The 25,973-nt window shown below is 42.0% G+C and overlaps 1 protein-coding gene across 3 annotated transcripts; it reads left to right on the forward strand.

Annotated features, from left to right (window-relative positions):
• The first annotated feature begins 2,688 nt into the window (after positions 1–2,688).
• On the forward strand, positions 2,689–9,233 carry FST (follistatin). 3 transcript variants are annotated; one of them, XM_026510684.4, is made up of 6 exons: positions 2,689–3,165; positions 5,046–5,237; positions 5,661–5,879; positions 6,211–6,435; positions 7,090–7,320; positions 7,778–9,233. In XM_026510684.4, coding segments are annotated over exons 1-6 (954 nt in total). In that variant the 5' UTR covers positions 2,689–3,080; the 3' UTR covers positions 7,780–9,233. The 3 variants fall into 3 exon arrangements, with proteins under 3 accessions (XP_026366469.1, XP_026366465.1, XP_026366466.1); XM_026510680.4 differs by having other exon boundaries at positions 8,043–9,233; XM_026510681.4 differs by having other exon boundaries at positions 7,093–7,320; positions 8,043–9,233.
• The last annotated feature ends 16,740 nt before the right edge of the window (positions 9,234–25,973 follow it).

Raw genomic sequence — 25,973 nt, forward strand, 5'->3', positions numbered from 1 at the left:
TATGCACATGCAATTAAACAAGTTAAATCTAATAAAAACATGCAAGTTACATCACTATTTTCACTGGTATATGTTATAAAATATGAAGAAGTTATGATCTTTAAAACCATCTCCCCAGAAGTACTGGAAAAATAAACCATGGATTAAAAATGTGACCTTACATTCCTCTAAGCAAGATGGCTTCATATATAACCAAGCAAGAGTAAAATTTAAACGTTTTGTATGGTCCTAGGGTGAAAAATCTAATTACGATCAGATTTTCCAAGTTTTAAGGGGCTACATTGGATTTAGGACCAATAAACGTATTTAAACAGGGGCAAATATAAATTCCAATAATTATGTTTGGATCTTAAAAATTTTTAATGGCTATTGGTAGCACTGTCATAAGATCCAGCCATCTACCACCTAAGATCTGTTATGTATTTAGAATATCTAATTTATTTTCTGATCCTAGATACATGGTTTGATAAACCTAGCTAAAACAAAAGCTGTGTCTCTTGCTGCTATTAAAAGACAAATTTGTACTCATATAAAAAAGTCATTATTGTTATCCAATAATTGCTAGCTTTCCCCTTTCTTTCTACTGTTTTCCTTGCGGGAGAAAGACCTGAAGGGGAGGAAACAAACTTTCCCTCCAGCACTTCAGTATACAAGCACTATATCCACCTCCCTGAATAAAGAAGAAATAAATTCAACTTTGGAACTCTGCCATTGAGTGGCGGCTCCTGCAAAGGGGACAGTTTGCTATTAATTGTTAAAGTCGTCTGCCATTAGAGGGCACTAAACAACTCTACATTAATGCTGCGTTGGAGGGAAGAGAGAAAGGAAGACGGGAAAAGAAAGAGGGGAGGGGGAAGGGGGGAGAGTTTGAGCAGACTCGGGGGTAAGGGAGGGAAAGAGAAAAGAGAAGGGGTGGGCGGACGGGAGGGAAAGAGAGAAGAGGGAAGAGGGAGAGAGAAAAAATAAATCTGGAAAAATTAAGAAGGATGTGGAGCCCCCAGAGCCGTCTGAAGTCACCAAAAAGCCAGCCCCCACCCACGGGCCGCCAGCACCCCTCCTCTCCCGTCCTCAGGACGGTAATTATAAAGCGAAAAGCAGCGGCGAGGTCACTCGTTTTTACCAGCCTGCTGCACCGAATGCGCGCGGTGCAGGTGCGGCGGCCGCGGGGCTTTGTGATTCATGCCCACTTTCAAAGGGGGGCTTGGGCCCGTCTGAGAGGCACCCAAACAACTGTCTTCTAATATTAGCACGGCTGTATTTCGGGATCTATTATAGTCTGTCCAGACAGATCCCATTGTAATGGGATCTTTTATTAAAAGATTAGCACTATCTCCTGCAGTTGGTGGAAAAAAATCTGTTATCACTGAGTTATTTGCAGTTGTGGAGGGGGGGGCTTGATGGAAGACTGGGGTGGGAGGGCGAGAGGAGGAATGGGGGGGCGGTCTGGCGGGGGGAGGTTTGAAGGAGGGCAAAGAGGGGCGGATTTGAAATCCGTAGAAGAACAAATCTCAGTGACCTACGAATGTCCAAGAATTTTGTCTGCATACTTCGCTGTCTGTTGTCCTTCGGGCTACAGAAGCGAAAAGAATGGAAATTTAAAAGGCAGCTTTGGAATAAACAATATAGCATTTTCCGTGAAGTAATCGTTTTATATAAAAGGAAATATCGCCTCCTCAGTTTCATTCAGCGGTGCCAAAAATGTTATAAATGAGAGACCCGCCAACTTTCAGCGAAGAATGCCAGGCACTGTGCTTAATAAACTGAGGCTACAGAAGTTCATTATCGATGTTGCAATCTTTTTTATTCCGCGAACCGAGAGAGAGAGAGCGAGAGAGAGCGCGAGCCGAGAAGGAGACTGGGAGAGACAGACAGAGACACACAGGACAGAAACTGGGGAGTCTCCGAGCCGGGGAGGGCGGGTAGACCGCCTACGTCGGCGCCCCCGCTCCGGGCTCTGACTCCAGACGCCGCGAAGTGAAAGGGGAGAAAAGAAAGGGAGAGGGCGAGACTGTGACGGGGGGATGGGGGGAAAGGCTGGGCCTGAGGTGTTAAACATTTTTTTTTTTTCTTGTGACTCGTCGAGACCAAGGGCCGCGTCTCGGCCCCTCTCAGCCAAGGTGGAAGGCGCCGGGGCTGGGGTTCATAGCCCCAACTCTGGGCTGGGGGTGGCCGCAAAGTCAGACAAGCACAAACCCAGACACAAAACCTCGCAGGTCCCGCGCCCGGGCTGCGGGGGCCTAAAACTGCCGCGCGCCCCGGCGCAGCGGCGGGGCAGCGCGCTCCGACTCGACCGCGAGCGGGCTATTTCAGCAGCTCCGGGCTCTCGGGGCGTTTGCAAAGTCTTCCTGCAGCCGAGGAGCGGCGGAGCAGAGACAAACTCCCGGGTTCCCCCCCGCCCCACCCGCTCCGCCCGCCGCCTCCTCCTCCAGCGCCCCCAGCCTCCTCCTCCAGCGCCCCCACCGCGCCCCCCTCTCACACACTCACACACACACACACACACACACACACACACACACACACCCGCCACCCCGGGCGCGCCGGCGTTGCCTGCGAGCGGCGGCGTGCAGGACTTGAAGTGGGTGTTCTTCCCCACTCCCCACCCCCGAAGCGTCGCCCCCACCCCCCGCCCCTCCGCCTTCCCCCCTCCCTCTCCCTCCTACGCAAATAAGAACTCGGCGATTCCCCTCCTGCCGCTTTGATTTCGGGCACCTCCGACAGATAATTGGGAAGGGTTTCCAGAAGGTGGGAAATGTCACCTGATTCACACTGAACTTTTAAAAGCTCCCCACCCCCAAGGAGCCGCGCACACCCTTGCTCGCGGCCGCCCTCCCACTGCCCCACACACTGGGAGACCGCCCACCGCAAACCGCGGAGACCCCCGTCTAGATTTAAAGCGCGGCTGCGCCCGGCTTCTGACGTCCATTGAATCGCGCGGGCGGCCGGCGGCGAGCGCGGGGCTGCGCCGGGATCGCTGCGCCCTCCGCCGCTAGCCTTTGCGACGCGCGCCGCTCGCCCGAGCCACCCGCCGCCGCGCCCGCTCCCCGCGCCGCCGCGCTCCTCGCCCCGCGTCTGCCCTCAGGATGGTCGGTCCCAGGCACCAGCCCGGCGGGCTTTGCCTCCTGCTGCTGCTGCTCTGCCAGTTCATGGAGGACCGCAGCGCCCAGGGTAAGCGAGGGGGGATGCGCTGGGAGGCTCGGCTGCGGCAGGGGTTTGTACTTTTCTGTCGTCTGCACTGGGTCTGTTCTAAGCAACGCTGCTCTCGGAAGATGTTGGACCAACTTAGCGACTCTAGGATGGAGCGGAGTGGGAAAACTGAAGGCAGTGACACTTCAGGACTGCCAGCCGAGTTAAGGAGCGCGGTTATCCTTTAAAAGGAAAAGGAGTAAGCTCGAATCTCTCTCAGTAGTTAGGGTTAGATGCTCCAAGTTCTGGACATAATGAGTTTAGATGTTATCTCCCCTATTTTGGCTCTGAAGAAGGGGACAAGCATCAGTAGCCTGGAGATTTAAGTCGATCCATTTACAATCTAACCTCTTTCCCTCCTACATCTTTTGGATACTTTAAAAAATGACTGGGGGATTGGGGGGGGGAGATACTGAAATTTCTTTGGTGGCTGGGGGACGTGGTTTCAGCAACTTTGCCCAAACTTGGAGATGTGGGTGCTGAAAATTTTAGAGGGAAGAGTAGCTTTCTGCCTAGTGGATGCTTCTTCCAACCCCCTCCCCCCAACCCCGCAAAAAAAAAAAAAAAAAAAAATTTACCCCGGAGTGTTTTGAGTAGTTTACAATTTATTTTCTGTGCGTCTTTCCTCCGACTAACTTTATGTAGAACAGCGAGGAGCTCACAACTTATTTAAATTCTGAGATGCATTAAGAGCAAATTTCTAAAGTTTAGGGGTTTTTTATTAAATTTATTTCAATTAGTCTTTGGGCACAATTTTTAAAAATAATAATAATAGCAGCTTGCGGTCCAGTTATTGTTCAAATTATATAGATGATTCATAAGAAGTCTTCCTGACCAAAATCCTAACATGAAAAGGGGGAGGAAGGAGGGAAAATTACTTGCAAAGATTTCTCGGTAGGTATGAGATAGGTGTGTGTTACTGTGAAATAGTAGGAAGGCTCCCCCTTTTCTTTTTTCCCCCTACACTTTTCTTGAGACAGACCTGTAACTTTCCTTGCTTTAGCGTTAACGTTTTGAGTGTGTTGTAAACTGTCCCCCTGGGCACTGCCCCCTCGCCGTCGGCACCTCACTACTCAGAGTTGCCCGCCTTTCGGGGCGAGGCGCTGCCTGGGTGCCGCGGACGTGGGCGCCGGGGAAAGCAGCCCTCGGAGATTTCGAAAGATCGCGGTGGCCGCGGGCGTCCTCTGGGTCTGGCTGATTGCAAAACGGGCCGGGCGGGCTGGCGGGCGGGCTGCGCCTCGAGGCCGCACAGGGCAGCTCCGGGCAGGGCCCGGTTGCTTTTTTGCTTTCATTTTTCACAAGTGCCTTTTGCTTGATCTGTTCCTGTTGTGTGTGTCTGTGTCGGTCTCTCTTTCTCTTTCTGTCCGCCTCTCTCTTAAGTTCTCCTACTTTCTTAACCCCTGTCACAAATAATACCCCTACCGCCTACGTGAAACCGACATGTAAAAACATCCGTCGCATCCTGTTTTTGTCAGGTTCTTTAATCTGCTCTTCGAGTCGCTGCAGGTTATGAAATGGGACGAATAAAAGTAAACAGTCTAGTAAAAGTCAATGCAAGCTGCACGTGTTGTGTCTGGGTCACTGGTAACTGACATTGATATGGCTGGGGCGCTCTGGCTTCTCGCTCTCGCCTTGCTTCCCCCTCACCCACCTCCCACCTCTTCAACCGGCTTTCCCCCCCCCCTTCCCCCACCTCTTTACTCCCTTCAATTTATTTTCTGCTTTTTTCTCCCGTCTCTCTCTACTCTTCGACACTCCCTCCCTCCCCATCCCCGCTGGGTCTCCTTCCCTCGCAAGCTCGCCGCCTCCCTCCCCCTACTCTGCCTCTCTCTCACCCACCTCCCACCCCTGTCTCCTCGCAGCTGGGAATTGCTGGCTCCGCCAAGCAAAGAACGGCCGCTGCCAGGTCCTATACAAGACAGAACTGAGCAAGGAGGAGTGCTGCAGCACGGGCCGCCTGAGCACCTCGTGGACCGAGGAGGATGTAAATGACAACACGCTCTTCAAGTGGATGATTTTCAATGGGGGCGCCCCCAACTGCATCCCCTGCAAAGGTAGGACTCTTCCTCCCCAGTCTGCAGGCCCTCAGTAGAGGGCGTCTTATCCTCACCTTCCCCTTTGCCCAGCTGGGGTTTGGGATTAGGAGAGTTTTGTTCGTGGGTTCCCTCTACCTTCCCGCAGCCTTCGGGTTGAACCTTGCCTATTACACACTACAGGCAAAACACGGTTGCCAGAGTTTCCTGGACTTACTAGCCAAGTGGGGTGGTGAAGCCAGCACGCTCGCCCTGTTGGAGAGAGATTTGGGTATAGGGAGCAGACCACTGTCCCCCCACCCCCTCCTCCGCTTCTAGGAGAGAGCTGGACCCCTCTGGGGCGAACTCTTGGCCACAGGATTGTACACGGCCTCCACAGCCCTCCCGGTTGAACTGCATACTGCTTGGCCCTGGTTTTGACCCATGCCTCTTTCCACCTCGTAGAGACCTGTGAGAACGTGGACTGCGGTCCAGGGAAAAAATGCCGAATGAACAAGAAGAACAAACCCCGCTGCGTCTGTGCCCCCGATTGTTCCAACATCACCTGGAAGGGCCCAGTGTGTGGGCTGGACGGGAAAACCTACCGCAACGAGTGCGCGCTCCTCAAGGCCAGATGTAAAGAGCAGCCGGAACTAGAAGTCCAGTACCAGGGCAAATGTAAAAGTAGGTCCTCCCTGGCTCCCCTCCTCTAGCCTTCTGCCTGAGGTGGACCCACTGGAAGACCCCTGGGGGGCCGTAGAGTCCACTCTAAGAGCCTCACAATAATGATGATGCAAAATAAAGTAACCCTTTTTTATATTCTGAAGACTTCTTAGGAGCACTAAGGGGATCAACCTAGAGTCATAGATTTTCTCTTGAAAACCACAAGGCTCCCAAAGTGCTTTTGAAAAAGCTGGGTGCTTCCCTTTTATGATTTCCTTGATAATACCAAATGCTCACGGCCTAAGGGCCAGGAAGTGCCTATTATTGATGTGTGTTTCCCTCTTTATTTCAGAGACATGTCGGGATGTGTTCTGTCCAGGCAGCTCCACATGCGTGGTGGACCAGACTAATAATGCCTACTGTGTGACCTGTAACCGGATTTGCCCAGAGCCCACCTCCTCTGAACAGTATCTTTGTGGGAACGACGGAGTGACCTACTCCAGTGCCTGTCACCTGAGAAAGGCTACCTGCCTCCTGGGCAGATCAATTGGATTAGCCTATGAGGGAAAGTGTATCAGTAGGTATTCTGGATTAAGCAAGGAAAAATGGAAACAGGATCAGAAAGGCTAGTTGTAGTGTTAAAACTGTGGAGTTAATCAATAAATAAGCCCAAAGCCTCTCCGTAATGCATTGTTTCACCAAAGGGAGAAATACTCTCCAGTTTGGGTAAACTGTTTGAACCACAGCATTCCTCAAGGAAACAGTTATCTTCCAGAAGCATTGGCATATATGTTGAAACGCCAGCAAGAAACAGGAAACAATTTTCTGTCTTAGGAAACTTAGAACTCACTCAATTTTACACATACTTTAGGTGCTAGACTTGCTGGAAGCAAGAAATAATTGCTTAACAGTTCCTAAAATCTGTTACCAGATTCTAATAACTGATGGAATTCTTTATCTCTCAAAAGATCCCGCTTGTGGGAAATAATCAAATACATATTTAACTCAAGATTACTGTGATAACCTGTTCCCCCAAAATACCATTTCCATGTACTAATAGGGTATATAGGAAACGTGTGTGTTTGAGTTTCAATTTTGTAATCAAGCATTCTTGCATAATATCTCCATTATCCTATTAGTGAGTTTGTATTTATTGACAGGGGACTAAAGAAAGGGAGAAATGGGGAAAGAGGGAAATCAATTTACTCATCACAGGCATATTATATCCTAGAAGCAAAGTCCTGTGAAGATATCCAGTGCACCGGTGGAAAAAAGTGTTTATGGGATTTCAAGGTTGGCAGAGGCCGGTGTTCCCTCTGTGATGAGCTGTGCCCTGAGAGTAAGTCTGAGGAGCCTGTCTGTGCCAGCGACAATGCCACTTACGCCAGCGAGTGTGCCATGAAGGAAGCTGCCTGCTCCTCAGGTGTGCTGCTGGAAGTGAAGCACTCCGGATCTTGCAACTGTAAGTGCAATTTTAACCTTGCTGCAGTTTGAGGCGCTCCCAGGCAAGCCCTAGGGAATGGAGACGTAAAAGCACGGAAACCTTCCAATAGAAGCCCATTTCTGTTAAAATTAGGTAACTGCTAAATTTCACCAGCAATTCAGTGGTCCACAGAAAAATTCCCTGGAATGTTTAGGCTTTAGGAGTTGTCCAATGACCATCAACGGGCTTGCCTCTAAAAACCTACCTCTAGTCATTTGCCCCTAATTCTTTTGCTTTAGTAATGTGCTTTGCCGTTTGCTTTATTAACACTTGAATCTAAACTAACTGCTTCAAAAGTTTTTTTTTTCTTTTTCAAAGACAGCTTTATATGATCACACATGGGCTGCTGCTTTTCGCAGTTGCCTCTACTAACTCTGAATTAAGGACCCAAAGCAGTTATACCTAGAACACAAGAGCGCTTTTTATCTAATTTCAGGAATCTGCCCGTAAAACCTGAGCCATTGATTCTTCAGAACTTTCTGCAGTGTTTGACTTCATAGATTATGTTTAAAACAAAAAAATTTTTTTAAACTTATTGCATAACAGCAGATGCCAAAAACAAAGCATCTCACTGCAAGTCACATAAAAATGCAACGCTGTAATATGGCTGTATCAGAGGGCTTTGAAAACATACACTGAGCTGCTTCTGCGCTGTTGTTGTCCGTATTTAAACAACAGCTCCCCTGTATTCCCCCATCTAGCCATTTCGGAAGATACCGAGGAAGAAGAGGAAGATGAAGACCAGGACTACAGCTTTCCTATATCTTCCATTCTAGAGTGGTAAACCCTCCACCAGTGTTCAGTGTTGACACAGCCTTGGGCAAAAAAAAAAAAAAAAAAAAAAAAAGGGAAAGAAAAAAGAAAAAAAATATATTGTCCATACTGTAAATAAGTGTATGCTTATTTATTTGGGGGGAAAACTATACATAAAGGACTTTCGTCCTAGAGCTCTCTCCCAGGCCACCTTGTTACTCATCGGACACGGAGAGGCAGTCATTGTGAGGTCTACTGGATGAGGCCCGTAGTTGAGACTTGTAGACATTTATTTATACTGTGTCATGTTTTATAATTTATACATAAAATGTCTGGTTGACTGTACACCTTGTTTTTGAAGAAATTTATTCGTGAAAGGAAGAGCAGTTGTTATTTATTGTGAGGTCTCTTGCTTGTAAAGTAAAAGCTTTTTTTTTTTCCTTGTAAACCATTTAAGTCCATTCCTTACTATTCACTCACTCATCTGTCTCCCTTCATCTCACTGTGGTTAGACTCTTTTCCACTTTAACAAACTTGCATGTCAGTTTCTGTCATGTTTATTTATTGGATTCTCTGCTGCCTGTTCTGTACATACATGATCCCTCGGGTTTTGTTTACAAGGAATCTTGACTGACCAAAAGGCGTTATAACTGACTCAAATAGAAGGTACAGAGGATACATCTTCGAGGAAACTCCTAGTTCAGTTCTCTTGTCATGATTTGTGAGAGAAAGGGGGATAGTAATGTTAGATTCTCATAAGATACTTTTAAGATGTTGCAAATCCAAAGACACTGAGTGATATGGGTATCTGGAGACTGAAGGAAGGGAATGCTATACATTCAACCTTTTGTTAGGTGTTTCCTTTAAGCTAGTCTGCTGTACCTCTTCAATAAGTTCTTTTTCAAACAATGTGTCACTAAAAGTTATATCAAAGCTTTATCAGTTCAAGTTTCTTGCTTTTCATAATACTTTTTTCTGATGCAATTTTATATTTTCAAACATGGCAAGTTAAATATAAATTCATTTAAATATATAGTTTTGTACTTTTCTACCATGTAAATGTGCAATGTATATAAAAGTTATAATGTGTATTTGTAAATAAATGATGAGTGAAAAAATAAAAAAATTTTAAAAAGCCAGTGGTCTCACTTGTTGATGATGTGAAAGAAGTTGTTTGGGCTTTTGAGTTAAAGTGTATATGATACATTTGCCGAAAAAAACAGAGTGAACCAGGACAATAGAAGATCCAAAGCAAGGTAAATTACAAATCACTTCAGTGGAGTCTGAAAAATAAAGGGATCTGAGGCCTAGCAACCCCTTTGCAGGAGCGACTGCATACCTAAAAACACCATCAACTTAGCTGTCCTTTTGTAAGCTCCTCTCCATAGCCAGGGGAACCCTTGATCTTCATTCTGTAAATAAAATGGATCTTAGCTCTTTAAAAAACAAAGCACATCACAAGGAAAAGTGAAAATAGACAAATACTTGACAAGCACATTCTAAAAATCAGAATATCAACTACAGAGATAGGCATTACAGGTTGGAATTCTAGGGACTTGGGGGGAGGATGAGGCAGACGTGGATCTCCACAATGACATCCATGGTTCCTCGGGATTATGTAACAACACTCAAGAGAATGTGTGTCACTATTTTGCAGAATACAAGACCGCCAAGTCACACTATTAGAGCCTAGTCCCTGTAATACATAGTAATGCATAACTAGATAATGCAGATTTTCAATTCACTGAGTGCTAATTCATTACCTAAGTATATTAAAATATCGAAGGAATGCAAGACACAAAGAAGAGAGGACTGGCTCTGTGGGAGGGAAAGAGCAAAGAACAGTCAATATCGCCAACATTGCTCAACCAATAGATAACGATCTTTCAAAAGCCATGACCCAAGATCTTTTTAAAATGTTGTCCCTTTTCTGAAAACCCTCTCTAATGCACCTATTAAAAATGGTGGTAGGGGACTCTTGGCTCTCAACTGTGGTCACCAAATTTGGTGGAGGCAGAGGGGCCTCGGGTAGGGAATTTAAATAATGATTGGGAACCTGTAAGTTTTGTTAGCTTCCCGGGGAAAGGTGAAAGGGAGTTGCAGAAGACAAACAGACTGCCATTAACCCTGGGGAAGACAAGGGTCACAACTTCCCCAGTGCCCAGAAGCTACTGGCGTGCCACTAGGGATGTGCTCTTGGGAAAGGAAAGAGCCGGCAGATACAGTTTCACAGCCCTTCCTGGAGTTGATTTGTGACTTTGCCCTGGGATGCTACATTGGCGATCAGAGTAAAAACGTCAGATTTAACAGGGACCAATGTGTGTCTTAGCAAGGCGGAGTGATAAAATCAACAGCTTGCCTTGTTTTTAAACAACATCCTGATTATTTATTTAAAATTTTTCATTTTGTATTTGTCAGCATCAATCATTCCTCTTACACACTAGACAGTATCTCATTTTCCTTCTTGGAATTCCCTACTTTTCCAGTAATCCTGTATTCGATTAATTAGAACCAAAAAATAGAAGTCTCTTCTAAAATTAAAATTAGATTAACATCATTAGGCTATTGTTAGAAGTCCAACTATGATTCAAAAAGTCTTTAAAAAAAATCTAATTCACTTAGGCGTACAATATAATAGACACAGTTGCTAGGAACTAGTTAACTAATTAAAACTAGTTTTAATTAGTATGACTGTATCCTAATCATCATTAGAAATTGTAAGCTATCAAGTAATAATGAAAAAACCTATCAGAAGTCTATTTTTCATCAGATCTCCACCTAAATTAAGATTTTTATATATTGTATGGGTATGGCTTCTAGACTATAGCAAAAATAAAATCTGGCATAATTAGAATTATTCTCAAACATGGCAGCTAAATGCAGTAACACCTTAGATTGCATCCTGTACCCAAGGAGGAAAATGCTGTAAATAACATTAATGGGCCAATTGACAAATTGGAATACTGTCTGTAGATTAAAGTACTGAATGAAGGTTGAATTTACTGAAATTTATTTCTGTAATGTGGTCACAAGAGACTACCCCTATACTTAGGAAATATACATTAAGGTATTAATGGGAAAGGGCCAAAAAGTATGTGACTTACCCTTAAAGGATTTAGAAAGAAAAAAATACAACGTTATAGTTTTTTCTCCATCTGTATTCTGAGAAAGCACACAAATGATCAAAGAATTAGAGTAAAATGTTAACAATAAGTAAATTTGAGTAAAAGGTATATGGGTATTTTTAATGCTGTCTTTATTTCTGCAACTTGTAAGTTTGAAATTATATCCAAATAAAAAGTTTAAAAATCTAAAAAGTCCTTCTCAAGGAGAGGTACACAGTAGACTGCTTCTCCCATTCTCTAGGAAAGCAATTGAAATATCAGAGTAATTTAAAAAATCATTTGTATGACCATAAGTCTCTGGAAAATAATTCCAGTGACTTTTCCAAGGCTACTTAATGAATCAAAATTGGCAATGAGAGAGTTCATGGCACCTAAACCATACCCAAACTGAGACACAGCCTTTTCTTTTCTATAATCATCTTAAAATTTAGAGTGATTAATAACTTTAGTAAAACACTGTAAATGCCCTAAAGCCCTGGTTTTCTCCACTGCTTGCTATATACTATTTGGACAAGTAATTTAATGGCTCTGTGCCTTGGTTTCCCCATGTATATAGTCAGGATAATTAAAGTGGTGAGGCTCAAAAGAGATAAGATGTATAAAATGCTTAGATGGGTGATTGACACATGAAAAAAAAAGTCCGTAAATGAGTGTCCTCTAAAATTATAATAATTGCTATTAATTAAAGAAAAACAAAGGTGGAATTGTGGCTCATCAACCAAACTCTACCTTGGAAATGCAAGTGAATGAGGAATGGCACCCATCAAGACCAGAAGCACAATTGTGAACAGTTTTTAAATGGAAGATAAATACGATTTTAAAGTATTTTTAGCCATGTTAATATTTAACAAAATTCACAACATTGTAGGTGCTATACCAAGAATACACAGTTCAAAATAACAAGTTTAAATACATTATTTCCTATGAAGATTTTTTAAAATTCACTAATATTTCCAAAGCCACAAAATATGTCTTTTGTCCTTTTCTCACACATCCAATATAATCCCAGGTAGTCAACTTAATTAAATCAATCTTCTTTCATTTTGAAATGATTTCCCACACAAGGACTACAGATTCCTAAAGATAGTAATGAGCTATTTTCAAACTGTCAAAAATCTTAATATAAATTGTGTAATTCCGAGAAACAAAAAGATGATACATTATTTAATTAATAAACTCATTTATTAAAGAACATTTATCAAAACCTGGGTCCTAAGACAGACACATTTCTGTTCTTCCCACTTCACTTTCCATTCAGATCAGCATACAGTCATTCTTCAGCCAAAAGTTGTCATGTAAATAGACTCCAGGCATGCCTGCCCTGCATATTCAGCAGACCTGCCCAGACATGTCCAAATCCCAGCTTCTATTTAGCTGGAATCCCCCCATGAGTACTGAATGGTCCCTGGGTTTTGCCATCCTTGGACCTCAGATATCTTGGCTGGTACCATCAAGATTCCTGTGGCTGAGTCCTTCAGACACTTAAAAACATATTCTCTGGATTACACCAAATGTAGTCCTGGCAGAGCTGTAATTGGTCATTTTTCTATTTTAAGAATATGGCCCAGGAACCAACTGGTATTGTTGGAAGCCAGATAACACTCCCACCAAAAGCCTCTTGTATTAATTTCCTAAGGACTCAGGTCTCTGGCTAAATAATGAGTATAAGCTTTTCTCAAGAATTCGAGGCAAGCAAAAAGTTAGAGGAAAAGTTACAATCCTCGTGAGGAAGAGGGGGCTTTATATTTTTCTAGTTTGAAGAAGAAATCTGGATAGATCGCTGTCTTTTTCAGCATCAAAAATAATTGATGGGACAATTTCATGGTCACGATACATTCCATAAAGGCCAGTCTTTATAGTTTCTTGGGACTGCTGTGGGTATATGGCCCAGTGACAACAGGTAACAGAAGGATTGGATTATTCAAAAGGCCCGCAATACCTAGAATTCCTAAGGTAGAGTCTTCTGCGGGATCAGAAACCCAAGAAAAGTCATCCAAATGAACTTAGGGCAATTTATTCATTGGATATGTGGAACCAGAACCCAGTCAATAAAATTCCTGAACATAAATGGTGTAGTGCCTGGGCCAGCAGCAGCAACATTACTTGGGAACTTGTTACAAATACAAGTTCCGGAGCACTACCCCAGAACCACTGAACCAAATTCACTGAGGATAGAGTCCAAGAATCTACATTTTAACAAGCTCCTCAGGTAATTCGTAATCATGCTAGGGTTTGGGAACTACTGCCCTAGAATCATTCCAAGTTCCAAGTAAGCCCTGGCTAGTTGACGTTCCAAAGGCAGTCAGAAAACCCATGTATAATGGGTCTCTGGTAGAGCTCCAGGGAAGCCATGTTCAGCCTTGTTCCCCCAGCCTGATCTGGCCAGGATTCTCACACATAATTTGGCTTCATGCTGTGCATGTGCCTACTGGTGATAAAGGCACTTAGCTGGAAACAGCACAAGGCACATTTTCCCTAATATTCTCATCTTCCACTACATTAAGGGAGATCTTCCCAGGGAGGCTTCCACTGGGCTGGCTAGGACTTGTGTGCTTGCCTCCACCATCCCTTTCAGCCAGATGCATTGGGAAGTAAGTTTATCAAGAAGAGACTTGAATTTTTTTTTTCAAGTAATCTCCATGCCCAACGTTGGGCTTGAACTCACAATCCCAAGATCAAGAGTTGCATGCTCTACCAACTGAACCAGCCAGGCGTCCCTAGAGACTTGAATTTTGAGTGAATAGTAGTGGCTTGCCAATTCTGGTCCTCCCTTAACTTGACATTGGGCCAATTTCCCTTCCCTGGCACTTGCTGGCAACTTCTAGGAGTTCTGCATAATCTTCTTCAAGTAGTGCTTCCGTTTCATCCATGTGTCAGAAAGCAAAACTGCTACTCATCTGACCCACCTCTTCTAAGAACAGGGAGATCTAAACAACCACACGCAATAAACATACAGGCTTGAAACAATCGTGACCTCCTCCAAGGGATACATCCAGATGCAACAACGCCATCCCAAGGTTCATAGTCTGAACCAGGGCTAGAAGGGCCTCTCTTTCAATTTCCTGCTATTTGACTCCCTCTTAGTCTCATATTGTTTCCTACTTCAGACACCTCAATGATTCTTTCACCAGGACTGCGGTTCTATGAGTTCCTGTCCATTTACCCACACCCTCCGGCCAAAATCCTAACTATGGCTCAGCCAGATCTAGCTTCTCCACGCCTATACCTATGCTGCTGAACAAGGAATGAAATCCTGAAAAATTATACATTACACAAGTATGGGATCTAACCAGAAACTGGGTTCTTTAGCCTCCCGAGCAAGATTTAAAATACATCTCTCTTTCCCATTCCCTTCCATGGCATTTCCAAACCCTCCCCACTGTGCTCAAACAACATATCCACTCCCACTCTCCTCACTTTCAGTGAACTTTATCTCATCCACATAACTAGAAAATTGCTGCCATAAAGAACTACCTCAGCTTCTTCTACTGCCAGCATGAGCCATGACTTTGCCTGATTCCATACCATTTCTAATTGTCTTCCCTCCAGTCTCAGAGAATCTCATTTTCATCCCTCCCAATCTCCTCCAAGAATTCCGTGCTAACACCTTTCCCTCCATTGTTGTTGTTGTTTTTTTAAAGATTTTATTTACTTGAAACAGAGAGAGAGAGAGAGCATGAGCACACGAATAGGAGGGAGGGGGAGAAGCGGACTCCCCACTGAGGAGGGAGCCTGAGGACTCACCTGGGGGCTAGATCCCAGGATCCTGAGATCATGAAGTGAGCTTAAGGCTAACACTTAACTGACTGAGCTACCCGGGTGCCTCTCCCTCCATTGTTTTTAATTTCTCCCTCTACGGTGGTTTTATTAAACTGAGCCTATAAAAATGCTTCATAAACTTTTTAAAAATAAGGTTATAGAGGGGGACCTGGCTGGCTCAGTTGGTAGGGCATGTGACTTTTGATCTCAGGGTCATGAATTCAAGCCCCACACGGGGTATAGAGCTTCCTTAAACTTAATTAATTAAGGTTATAGAAAATTGAAATAATATAATTAGTAAAGCTTGCCTAATTCAAAGATACACATACCTGCACAAATACATATGTAAAAAAAACTTTAGCCTTGGCTAGGCTTTCAAAAAAAAAAAAAAAAGCCTTCTTGTGTTTCCCTCTAAAAACAACCTGTGGAGTAATCTTCACTGGGTCTCCACTGCCTCACCTCGCCCTCATTCCTCAACCCTCTGCAATTTGGTCTCTTCTGTTAGCTGAAGAGGTTTGACAAATGTTATCAATGACTTCCAAGCTCCCAATACAGTGGACACAATGGACATTATTCTATCCTTATGTAATAGACCTCTCTTGGATTTGTACACTGTTAAGCAGACTACTCTTGTCAATTCTCCTGGCTTTTGTATTTCCACACCCTCCTATCTTGCCATTCTTTTTTTTTTTTTTTTTTTAAAGATTTTATTCATTTATTCGACAGAAAGAGAGACAGCCAGCGAGAGAGGGAACACAAGCAGGGGGAGTGGGAGAGGAAGAAGCAGGCTCATAGCGGAGGAGCCTGATGCGGGGCTCGATCCCATAACCCTGGGATCACGCCCTAAGCCGAAGGCAGACGCTTAACCGCTGTGCCACCCAGGCGCCCCCTATCTTGCCATTCTTGCAGGGCTTCTTTATGAGCTTGTGCTCCCACCAGTAACAGAGACCAAGAGCTGGCAACCTGTGGACTGGATCTGACTTATGTCTTATGGATCACACAAACCTGTAAAATAATTCCGAATTAATTGAGAATATTTAAAATTTAGGAAATTCCATCCAAAAATCTGGATTTCTACTTTTTCTTGAAAAACCTGAAAGTCAGATATCACTGGGCTTGTGACACCACACGGGCACGATTACCAGGAACAGAACAGACAGCAGAAGCTCTCTCCTCCAGGTAGGGTATGCTTTCCCTAGTTCATTGTATTTACCATGTCTCCATTGTCCTTCACCTGGTTTGCTTCACACATCGATATGCTCTGACTGCCCTTTGCAGGCCAAGAAATTCCATTCTCCACTCCCTTGCTTTTCAATCTACACAGTCTTCTGTCCCTTCCACAGTATTTCAATATCATCGTGGTTTTCACTGCAATTCCTATGGTAGTGACTGCAGAACTCTATGACCAGCCTGCCATTAAATGAAACTTCAGATTATACTTCCTCTTCTAAGATCAAGAAATTGCACCCCCAAATCTACTGCTCCTAACAAAGGGATGCCCCTCACCCCGCTTCTCTCCTCACATAGATTCCCCCCAAATCAAAATTTTATAGGCGTCTATCTGATGGGCGAAACTAAGTCCCTAGTAAAAGAAGCTGGGAAACGCAGGGTTAAGTTCTCAACTGGGAAGGTAGAATTCAGCATAGAGAAGTATAAGGTAGAGAGGGTGTCCCAAAGATCCTGGCAGCCACAATAGCGTAGATACTACCAGCTAATTTAAACAAGAGATAGGCATAAAGTGGTTAAAAGTAGAACAGCAAGCCAGAAGGAGAGTATAGAATTCATCAATATCAGAGGCCATTCACAATCTACTGCCAGTCAAATGTTCCATCCAATAAGACAGCAGCTCCCAAACACTCTACATCGTCCCAGCACAAGTCAGAGGAAGATGGGAAGGGCAGAGAAACCAAGTGGAGAATGGCAACAGAGGCAAACACAGACAGAAGCAATTTCTCAAGTAACAAACAGTAGTTAACATATGGCAGAGTGCTTTGCAAGTGAAAGTTTCCTGAACTTCAGCCTGTGGTGGAACAGTGTAGAAGCTACTGCTTACAAATACTAGGAGTCTGAACTCAACCTCAAGCAAAGGCTGGAGAAAAATGAAGAATTCTCTGACATTAGCAAAGACCCTTATATGAGAAAGTCAGATCTCCAGTGCTGATGACATGGGCCAAAGATCCAGGTGACGAAAGAAAAAGGACCAAATCAAGATAAATATTTCTCTTTACCAATATCCAGGAGCAGAAGGAATGAATGTAGGCTAATGTAACATTACAAAAGTTGTTTTGTTTGATTTATTGATTTATCTGTTTAAAATTCTCCTGATAGGGTCTAGATTGTATGGGCCAATATTACATCTCAACAAAAACCCGCAAGTCATTTATTTATATTTTATGACAGCAGTTTTGGGATCAACTGTAAGCTTGTCAAAAATCTTATATATGGGGCACCTGGGTGGCTCAGCTGGCTGGCATCTGACCTATGCTCAGGTCATGATCTCAGGGTCCTGGGAACTAGCCCTGCATCAGGCTCTCTGTTCAGTGGGGAGTCTGGTCCTCCCTCTCCCTCTCCTCCCTTTGCCCCTCACCCCCCCATGCTCTGTCTCTCAAATAAATAAAATCTTAAAAAAAAAAACCTAATATATGAACTGACTATTAAATTAACGCAAAGCTTCAATAGTTAATGAGGAGGAAAATATAAATAAATGCATATCAATATATAAATAATAATAAAATATGTAACAAATCATAAAAATATGTGTAATAAATCAATATAAAATTTAGAATTTGTCAGAGAAATAATGCACTTTAAAAATTTGCCAAAAAAAATATATATATATATATTTTGCCAAGATGTCCAGAAAAGACAAATCTGTAGGGACAGAAAGATTAGTGGTTACCAGTGGCTGAGGGAATGGGATAGCAATGGGGGGTGGGGGGGTGACTGCTGATGGGTATGGTATTTCCTTTTCAGAGGATGAATATGTTCTAAAATTATTGTAGTGCTGGTTGCACAACTCTGGGAATATATAAACACCATTGAACTGTACACTTCAAATAGATACATTGAATGGTACCTAATTTTTATCCATAATAAAGATGTTATTTTTTAGTTACCAAGATAATTTAAATGGAACAATTTCATAGCCCCACTTAACTTGAAAATTGTTTCAGTTTTGCAACAATTTATAAGAGACATCACTACATTTTAACATATTCTAGTTCTGTACCTGTATTTACTCTACATTTCTACCCCCTTAAATACCAGTTTTGAAGGTGGTAAATATAAGCCAAGCATTAAAATTAGAGCTGCACAGAATTTAGTCCTTTTAGCTTCAGTAGGAAAAAAAACTAAATCTTCTCAATGGATTAAAAATATGCCATACTTTCATACCCAGTTTTATGACTACAGTAACCACGTTAACACAGAGAAGGTGGGGAAAGAACTCAGGATTCTATGGAAAAAAAGATTTAACAATGTATGTTTCTTTTAACATTATTAAGAAAATTCTCAGATTAGAAAAATGATAAAATTCCCAGTCCTATCATAACACTACTTTGTACTAAAAGCATTTAGCATAAAATTTAAAGGACAATAACAACCAATTCATATTAAAACTTTACCAAAGGGGGTGCCTGGGTGGCTCAGTCAGTTAAGCGTCAGCCTTCCGCTCAGGTCATGATCTTGGGGTCCTGGGATTGAGTCCCTCGGCAGGCTCTCTGCTCAGCTGGGGAGTCTGCTTCTCCCTCACCCTCTGCCTTTCTCCCCTGCTCATGCTTCTTCTATGTTTCTCTCAAATAAATAAATAAATAAATAAATAAATAAAATCTTACAAAAAAAAACCAAAAACAAAAATACAGGAAAAAACCTACCAGAGCAAAGAGAATGATTTTGCCTCCACCTGGCCAAACAGCCTTAAAGCAATTAATTATGTTATCACATGTTTTTATTGGTGTGCTGCCAATTTCTATCAGGACAGAAGTTAAATTTTTCCCTTTTAGATGTAAAGTGATGCTGGAAAAAAAAAAGAATTATTAGTATAGAACAGTTTAATCTATTGTAATATTTTAGTTTTACTTGTTATACTTCATCTTGGAAATGAAAAGTTTGCAACTTTTTTGGCAAATGTATTTATACATACCCATTCTTTCTGATAAGAGCAAATTATTCTTTTCTTAAGAAAATTTTCACAGCCAAAAGAAATATCCTTTAACTCTCCACTTAGAAACTAAGTAGAAAAATCAAAAGAAAGAAAGAAAGAAAGAAAGAAAGAAAGAAAGAAAGAAAGAAAGAAAGAAAGAAAGAAGGAAGGAAGGAAGGAAGGAAGGAAGGAAGAAGAAAGAAGAAAGAAAATGAGACCTTATCATCTATATGCTAATTTTCCTTTATTTAAATTATTTTTCACAAATGACAGTTTTGAATTGCAGCTTTCCCTTTCAGAATGTGGAAGAAGGGAAGAGTTAACTATGCCTTTTCTCCTTTACATGATCTTCACAAAACCCTCCAATCTTACTCAGATTCTCATTCTTTAGTGAACATTGAATGTGCATTTTTTTTTCAGCTTTTAATTTGATCATTCAATTCCTCTGGGCAAAAAAACTTGAAAATTTATGCAAGCACTTGGTTGTTTATCTAGAATATTAATTATATATCTCTACATATGATATGCAACATCCTATGGCAATGATGCATGTGCATATATAATGAACAGATATCCAGAGAGAATCTTTCCTCAAAACCCTACCTCAGTTCACATAAGGATCCCATGTGAAGTGCCTGGCTGGCTCAGTCAGTAGAGCCTGTGACCTTTGATCTTGGGGTTGGGAGCTCAAGCTCCACATTGGGCACAGAGATCACTTTTTATTCTATTACAATTCCACTCCCAACCACTTTCCATCCTCCTCTCTCCTGCTCTGTTCCCTGGAAGGTTGAACTCTGCGGGCTACATCTCCCATTCACCCTTTGGGGGCTGGTTTTCCTCTAAGGTTAGCCAGGCCAATGAGAAGAGAACAGAGGAGGGGAAGAGAGAGATGTGGGGTATTTAGTCCCTGCTCCTTTCCTGCTTCGAGACCATTCTCTGGCTGTATCCCCTTTCCTCTATGACCATCCGGGAGAAGCAGAGCAGCTACTATCTACACATTCCCAGCTCTCTTTGAGCTCCAGAAACTCTACTTCCTCCCCTTGTCCCTTCTTCTCTGGGGAAAGTAAGGGCTATTTGTTGTTACTGGTTTAGGTGCCTCACATAGCTTGCTGACTCTCTTAGCTCTCCCCACACCACAGTAAATAGTTCTATCCTGAATGTAGGTTCTGACAAACCATATGGGGTGAATTCTCTCTTCCTGTCAGAACCCTGACTGACACAGGAGCCATCTAAGACTTCCTATTCAGACCTGATTTTTGATTGATCAATCCTTAACTCATATAGGAAAGGGAAGGAGAAAACACTGAGGAAAAGAACAATTTCTCTACCACAGCCTGGTATGACTCCTCTTCCGTTCCATCTACCTCATTTCACACAATTAAAAAAAAACACTGCTTTTGCTGATCCTGCTTCTAAACTTTGGTTCCTTACCCAACATACCTGAATGTGTGCATTTATCTTTTTGTACTTAATTTAGTGAACACAGCAGTTTCATGCTCTCTGATTGGGACTAAGCAGCAAAGACAGGCAGCTTCCACTGAAAACTGAAACAGAGGTTTCATGTGCCTCTTCACTTGTAATATTAGCACATTCCAGTTTTGGGTCTAAAGCAATCTATTCCACCACCCTCTGTTCAGACTCGTCTCCAGGACTACAGTACTGATTTGCTTGAAAGCACAAGTTTTTTCTATTGTGTTTTTGATAATGAGTCTGCTATAAGCACTGTTATTTCTTTGCACAACTGAGGAGAAAAGTCTAGACTCTGGTACATTTTGTAATTAACAAGGAAACTTATCCTATTTATATAATGGAGAGGATAATTATAAGACCAATAAGATCATAGTCAATGTGTTCATTACCATAAGAAGGTAAATATATTCAAATCCTAAGATAAACATATTTCTTTTAAGTGAGTGAACAGAATTTTATATAACAAATATTCTAACACACACAGTTTCTTTTAGTGAGCAAACTTAAACATGCTTTGAGCTTAACATAGCCTTAGGTTTATAGGTTACAATTGTTAACCAAAATATTCATTTATATTTAGAAGATGCATATCATGTTAAGAGACATTTATAATGCATCATAATTGAGTTTAAAGAGGCAAAATTTGTACAAATTTAAAGTGGAAAAACTTTCCTCCTCCTCCCACCCATGTTCTTAAAACCATTTAAGCACTTTTTTAAAAAGGTATGTTTGTTTGATTTTTTAAAAAAGATTTTATTTATTCCTTTGGGAGAGAGAGAATGAGGGAGAGAGAAAGACAGAGAGTGTACAAGCAGGGGGGAGAGGGAAAAGCAGGCTCACCGCTGAGCAGGGAGCCAGTTTTGATCCCAGGACCCTGGGATCATGACCCAAGCCAAAGGTCAACCCTTAACCGACCGAGCCACACAGACACCTTGTTTGTTTAATTTAAATAGGAAATGTATACCCCTGCTATGAAATTCAAAGGAAACAAAAAGATACTTAGGGAAAGTACCTTTCTTTCCCACCCCTATACCCTGGTCACCAAGTTCCCCTCCTCTGAAGCAACTAATGTTACCAGTTTCATGTATATTTCTCAGAAATATTCACTGCATAAACAAGCATGTATCTGTATTTTTGTTTTGTTTTACATAAATAGTTTCATACTATAAAGTCCATTGTGTACGTTATTTTGTTCACTTTTTATATCTTATAGACTGTTCCCCATTCATATGCAACTGGCTTTTTTTTTTTTTAAGATGAAGTGTTAAACTGCATAGCTGTACCAAAATTAGTCTATTTTATAAGATCCTTCTTGTTCAGGGTTTGTTATTCTAGCTACTCACCAACCCTTTATTTTCTGTCCACCTCTTGATTTGTTGCTTTGTTTTCACATATATAGCAGGGAAAATAAAAACAAATGTGATGATTATGATGTCGTAAGGACATATGAGAGTTAAGAGACAATTTGTTTCCACTGAGAATTTTTCAGTAGTGTGCTGGTAAGTGTGATTTAACAATCAGCTCTCTAGGGAGAAAAAGACCTGGTTTGTGGCATTTGGTAATTGTCCTATCATAGTTAATTTCAAGTTACCAATGTGATGTCACTGAACCCAGAATTGAAAAGAGATGTGCACCATTCTATAGTACTTGCACTGAACAGATACAAAAGATTTAACCTCATTATCACAGACATTATTAAAATAATTACGAAGTGATGAATTTTAAAATGTGTATTACTTTTGGTGTGCCTCGGTGGCTCAGTTAGTTAAGCGTCTGACTCTTCATCTCAGCTGCGGTCTTGAACTCAGGGTCATGAGTTCGAGCCCTGCATTGGCCTACGTGCTGGGCATAGAACCTACATAATACATATATATGTGTATATATATATATACACACACACACACACACACACACACGTATTACTTTTGTCTTAGTAAAACTTATTTAATAGACTTTATACATTTGTGTAGCTCAATTTTGAATAACAGTTTGTTAATTATTTTAAAAGATTTTATTTTTAAGTAATCTTTACACCCAAAGTGGGGCTTGAACTTACAACCCCAAGATCAAGAGTCACATGCACTTCCAACTGAGCCAGCCAGGTGCCACAACAGCTTGTTAATTCTTAACGACTAGCTCAAAAATTCCTAAAAATGGAATGATCAGCTCTTATGAGCTGTTGTGACCCAGCTCTAAGACACCTCTAATTTTGTTTATATTCATTGAAGAGATACCTACATTAGCATATATCTACGTACATCTTCTCTTGACTCATAGTCATTTCGAATTGAATATATTCAAAACAAAATTCCTGATTAGCCGCATCGCCAAACCTCTCTTCCAACAGACCTCTGTATTCCGGCAAACAGCACTTCTATTCTTCCAATTGCTCCAGTCCAAAGCCTTGGAGTGATCACTGACTCTTTTCCTTCATACATTCCATCTAATCTGTCCATAATCCTGTTGACTCTATTGATGGGGTTTTGGAATATAGGTGAGGTTCGGTGGGGTGAAGTCCAGAACCAATGACTAAGAAAGAATTCTTGAGATGTCTGGTGCAAAATGGTGGTTTATTAAAACATGGGAACAGGACCCCTGGCAAGAAAGAGCTGCTGCACTGGGGTTGTAAGGGGTGGCTGACTATATACTATGGGGTTGGGGGAGGTAAGAAAAAGGGAGGTTTCAAAAGGATTTTCATTTGTGAAAGAAGACTCACAGGATACTGGAGGCCTGGCTGTTGTCAAGTTAAGGTTGTTTTTCCCTCTAGCAAGGCATGAACATGAAGATAGTTGGGAGCTTCCTGGAGGAACATTACACTCTGCCTGCTTCAAGTATCTGTCAATGGGCTGCAGGTTATAAGGACATTTAATTTTATCTACATTTCCTTCTGGAAGCTAAGTTATTGATAGAAATGCTTTGCTCTTGTAGATTCCTAAGACATTTGTAAACTGAGGGAGACTCATGTCTTGTAGGATTGTGATCTCTGTAAGTTAACTATTTGTTTTTTCTTTCCTTAGCTTTAGGGCAGCCAGGAGTGCATGAGGAATGTCACATATATCCCATGGGCGGGGGATTGTGGTGTCAGCTTTTGCTTTGTCCTCAGCTTGCCTTCTGTTCCCTCATCATCTAATTTCTTTTTTTTTTTTTTTTAGATTATTTATTTATTTGACAGAGAGAGAGAAAGAGTACAGGCAGGAGGAGCAGGAGAGGGAGAAGCAGGCTCCCTGCTGAGCAGGGAGCCGGATGTGGGGCTCGATCCCAGGACCCTGGGATCATGACCTAAGCTGAAGACAGACACTTAACCAACTGAGGCACCCAGGACCCCCATCTACTTTCAAAACATATCCAGAATCCAGCCCCTTCTCATCACCTCCATTGATACCAACCTGGCACCTCCTGTATGTCCAACACCAAGAATGCTACCTAGCACATACTAGATACTGAAAAAATATTCATTGGATGAATAAAGATATGAATGCAAGACAGAGTATTTTGAAAAACATGTATCTCATTTTTGTGCAGTTTAACTTTTCTTTGTCATTATCCAACCAAAAACCTTCAATGAGCCTTTATTTCCTAGAAAAGTATTTGCAACTTGTAAGCTACTGAGTTTGCAAAGGGTCTACAAATCCACGTACATACCAAATATTGAAATATGGTTGGTAAAATATGAACACCCATTTTTTCCCATGTCTGGAGATGCTTTGGTGATAAACCAAACATAAATTTATTTAAAAATATTATTGAGGGGCTCCTAGGTGGCTCAGTCATTAAGTGTCTGCCTTTGGTTCAGGTCATGATCCCAGGGTCTTGGGATCGAGCCCCACAGCGGGCTCCCTGCTCAGTGAGCCTGCTTCTCCCTCTCTCTCTGCGTGCTCCCCTGCTTGTGTTCTGTGTGTGTGTGTGTGTGTGTGTGTGTGTCAAATAAATAAAAATAAAATCTTTTTTTAATTAATTAATTAATTAAATATTGTTGAATTTATAGTAATTTGTCATTATGCAGTTTTTCAGGAAAGCCCAAAAAATGAGTGCAAAGGTGTTCCTACGTTGGAAAAAAAAAATGAAAAATATAGCCTAGGGGAACAAGTAATAATTTAAAACTCACTACTTATAGAGTGCCTGGCTGGCTCAGTTGGTAGAACTTGCAACTCTTGATCTTGTGGTCATGAGTTCGAGTGCCATGTTGGGCATAGGGCTTACTTAAAAAATAAAACTCACTAATCAAAATTGTGTTGGTTGATACCTATAGTACAAAGGAGTGTTCCTGGCTTTGTGAAAGATAACAACATGAATAGGACATGTCTTTTGTCCTAGAAGAATTCTAATCTACTTGGGAGATAGACACAATTCTAAATAATTCTACCAAGAGATCTATTGTTAAAAGTATCCAAAGCTCTATGAAGCTATCTGAAAAAGAGATTAATTCTGCATAGAGACTTATCATCAGAAGAGGTGGGACAGTCTGAGCCGGGCCTTTAAGGCTGGCTAGCTAGAAGGTAGAAACACATTCCAGGCAAAGGGGAAAGTTTGAATTAAAGAATGTGGGTAGAGGGGGGAAAAAAAAAGAATGTGGGTGAAAGTGGAGAATGTACTCAAAGAACCATAGCAAACTAGTTTTTATAGCTAAAGCTATGTGGTTGAATGGAGTAGAATAGTAGGTAAGCTACAAAGATAAGATGCCGTCAAATTGCTGTGGGTTAGGCCGATGAATTCGGTCTTTGTTCTGAAAGTGAAAAGCAGTCATTAAAGTTCTTCAATTGCATTCAACAAATATCTATGAGCACCTACTATGTGACCAGCAGGAAGCCATGTGCTAGAGATGCAATGGTCACCAAGAGAGACAAGATGTTGTCTACCCTCCATCTTTGAGCTAGAGAATGATGTCACTTGATCTATATTTTTGGAAGATAAATCTGTAGAAAAGATTGAGTGACTTCTTAGTTTTTCAGTCACTTGTACGAGGAAATTATTTTGAACAGATAAAATGTATTTGCTACTAAAAATTCTCCTTCCTTGTAATTCCTTCCAATCCTTTTTATAAGGAAGATAGAGCTCAGGGGTTTTTCCTTTATGGAGAAGGATGACAAGTAGGAGGATTGTTATGGGTAATGTGTTGAAGTCCATCTCCCAATCCCCCAGAATGTGAACTTACTTGGAAATATGGCCATTGCAAATATATTTTGTTAAGATGAGGCCATTTAGGGTGGACCCTAATCCAATGTGACTGGTGTTCTAATAAAAAGGAAAATTTGGAAGCAGACACACACAGGGAGAAGGCCATGTGAGGATGAAAGCTGAGATCAGAGTGATTCTTCTACAAGCCATGGAATGCCAAAGATTGCCAGCAAAACCACCAGCCGCTAGACAAGAGGACTGGGGCAGAC

Source organism: Ursus arctos, unplaced genomic scaffold (assembly GCF_023065955.2).
Source record: "Ursus arctos isolate Adak ecotype North America unplaced genomic scaffold, UrsArc2.0 scaffold_15, whole genome shotgun sequence".
NCBI classification, from domain to species: Eukaryota; Metazoa; Chordata; class Mammalia; order Carnivora; family Ursidae; genus Ursus; species Ursus arctos.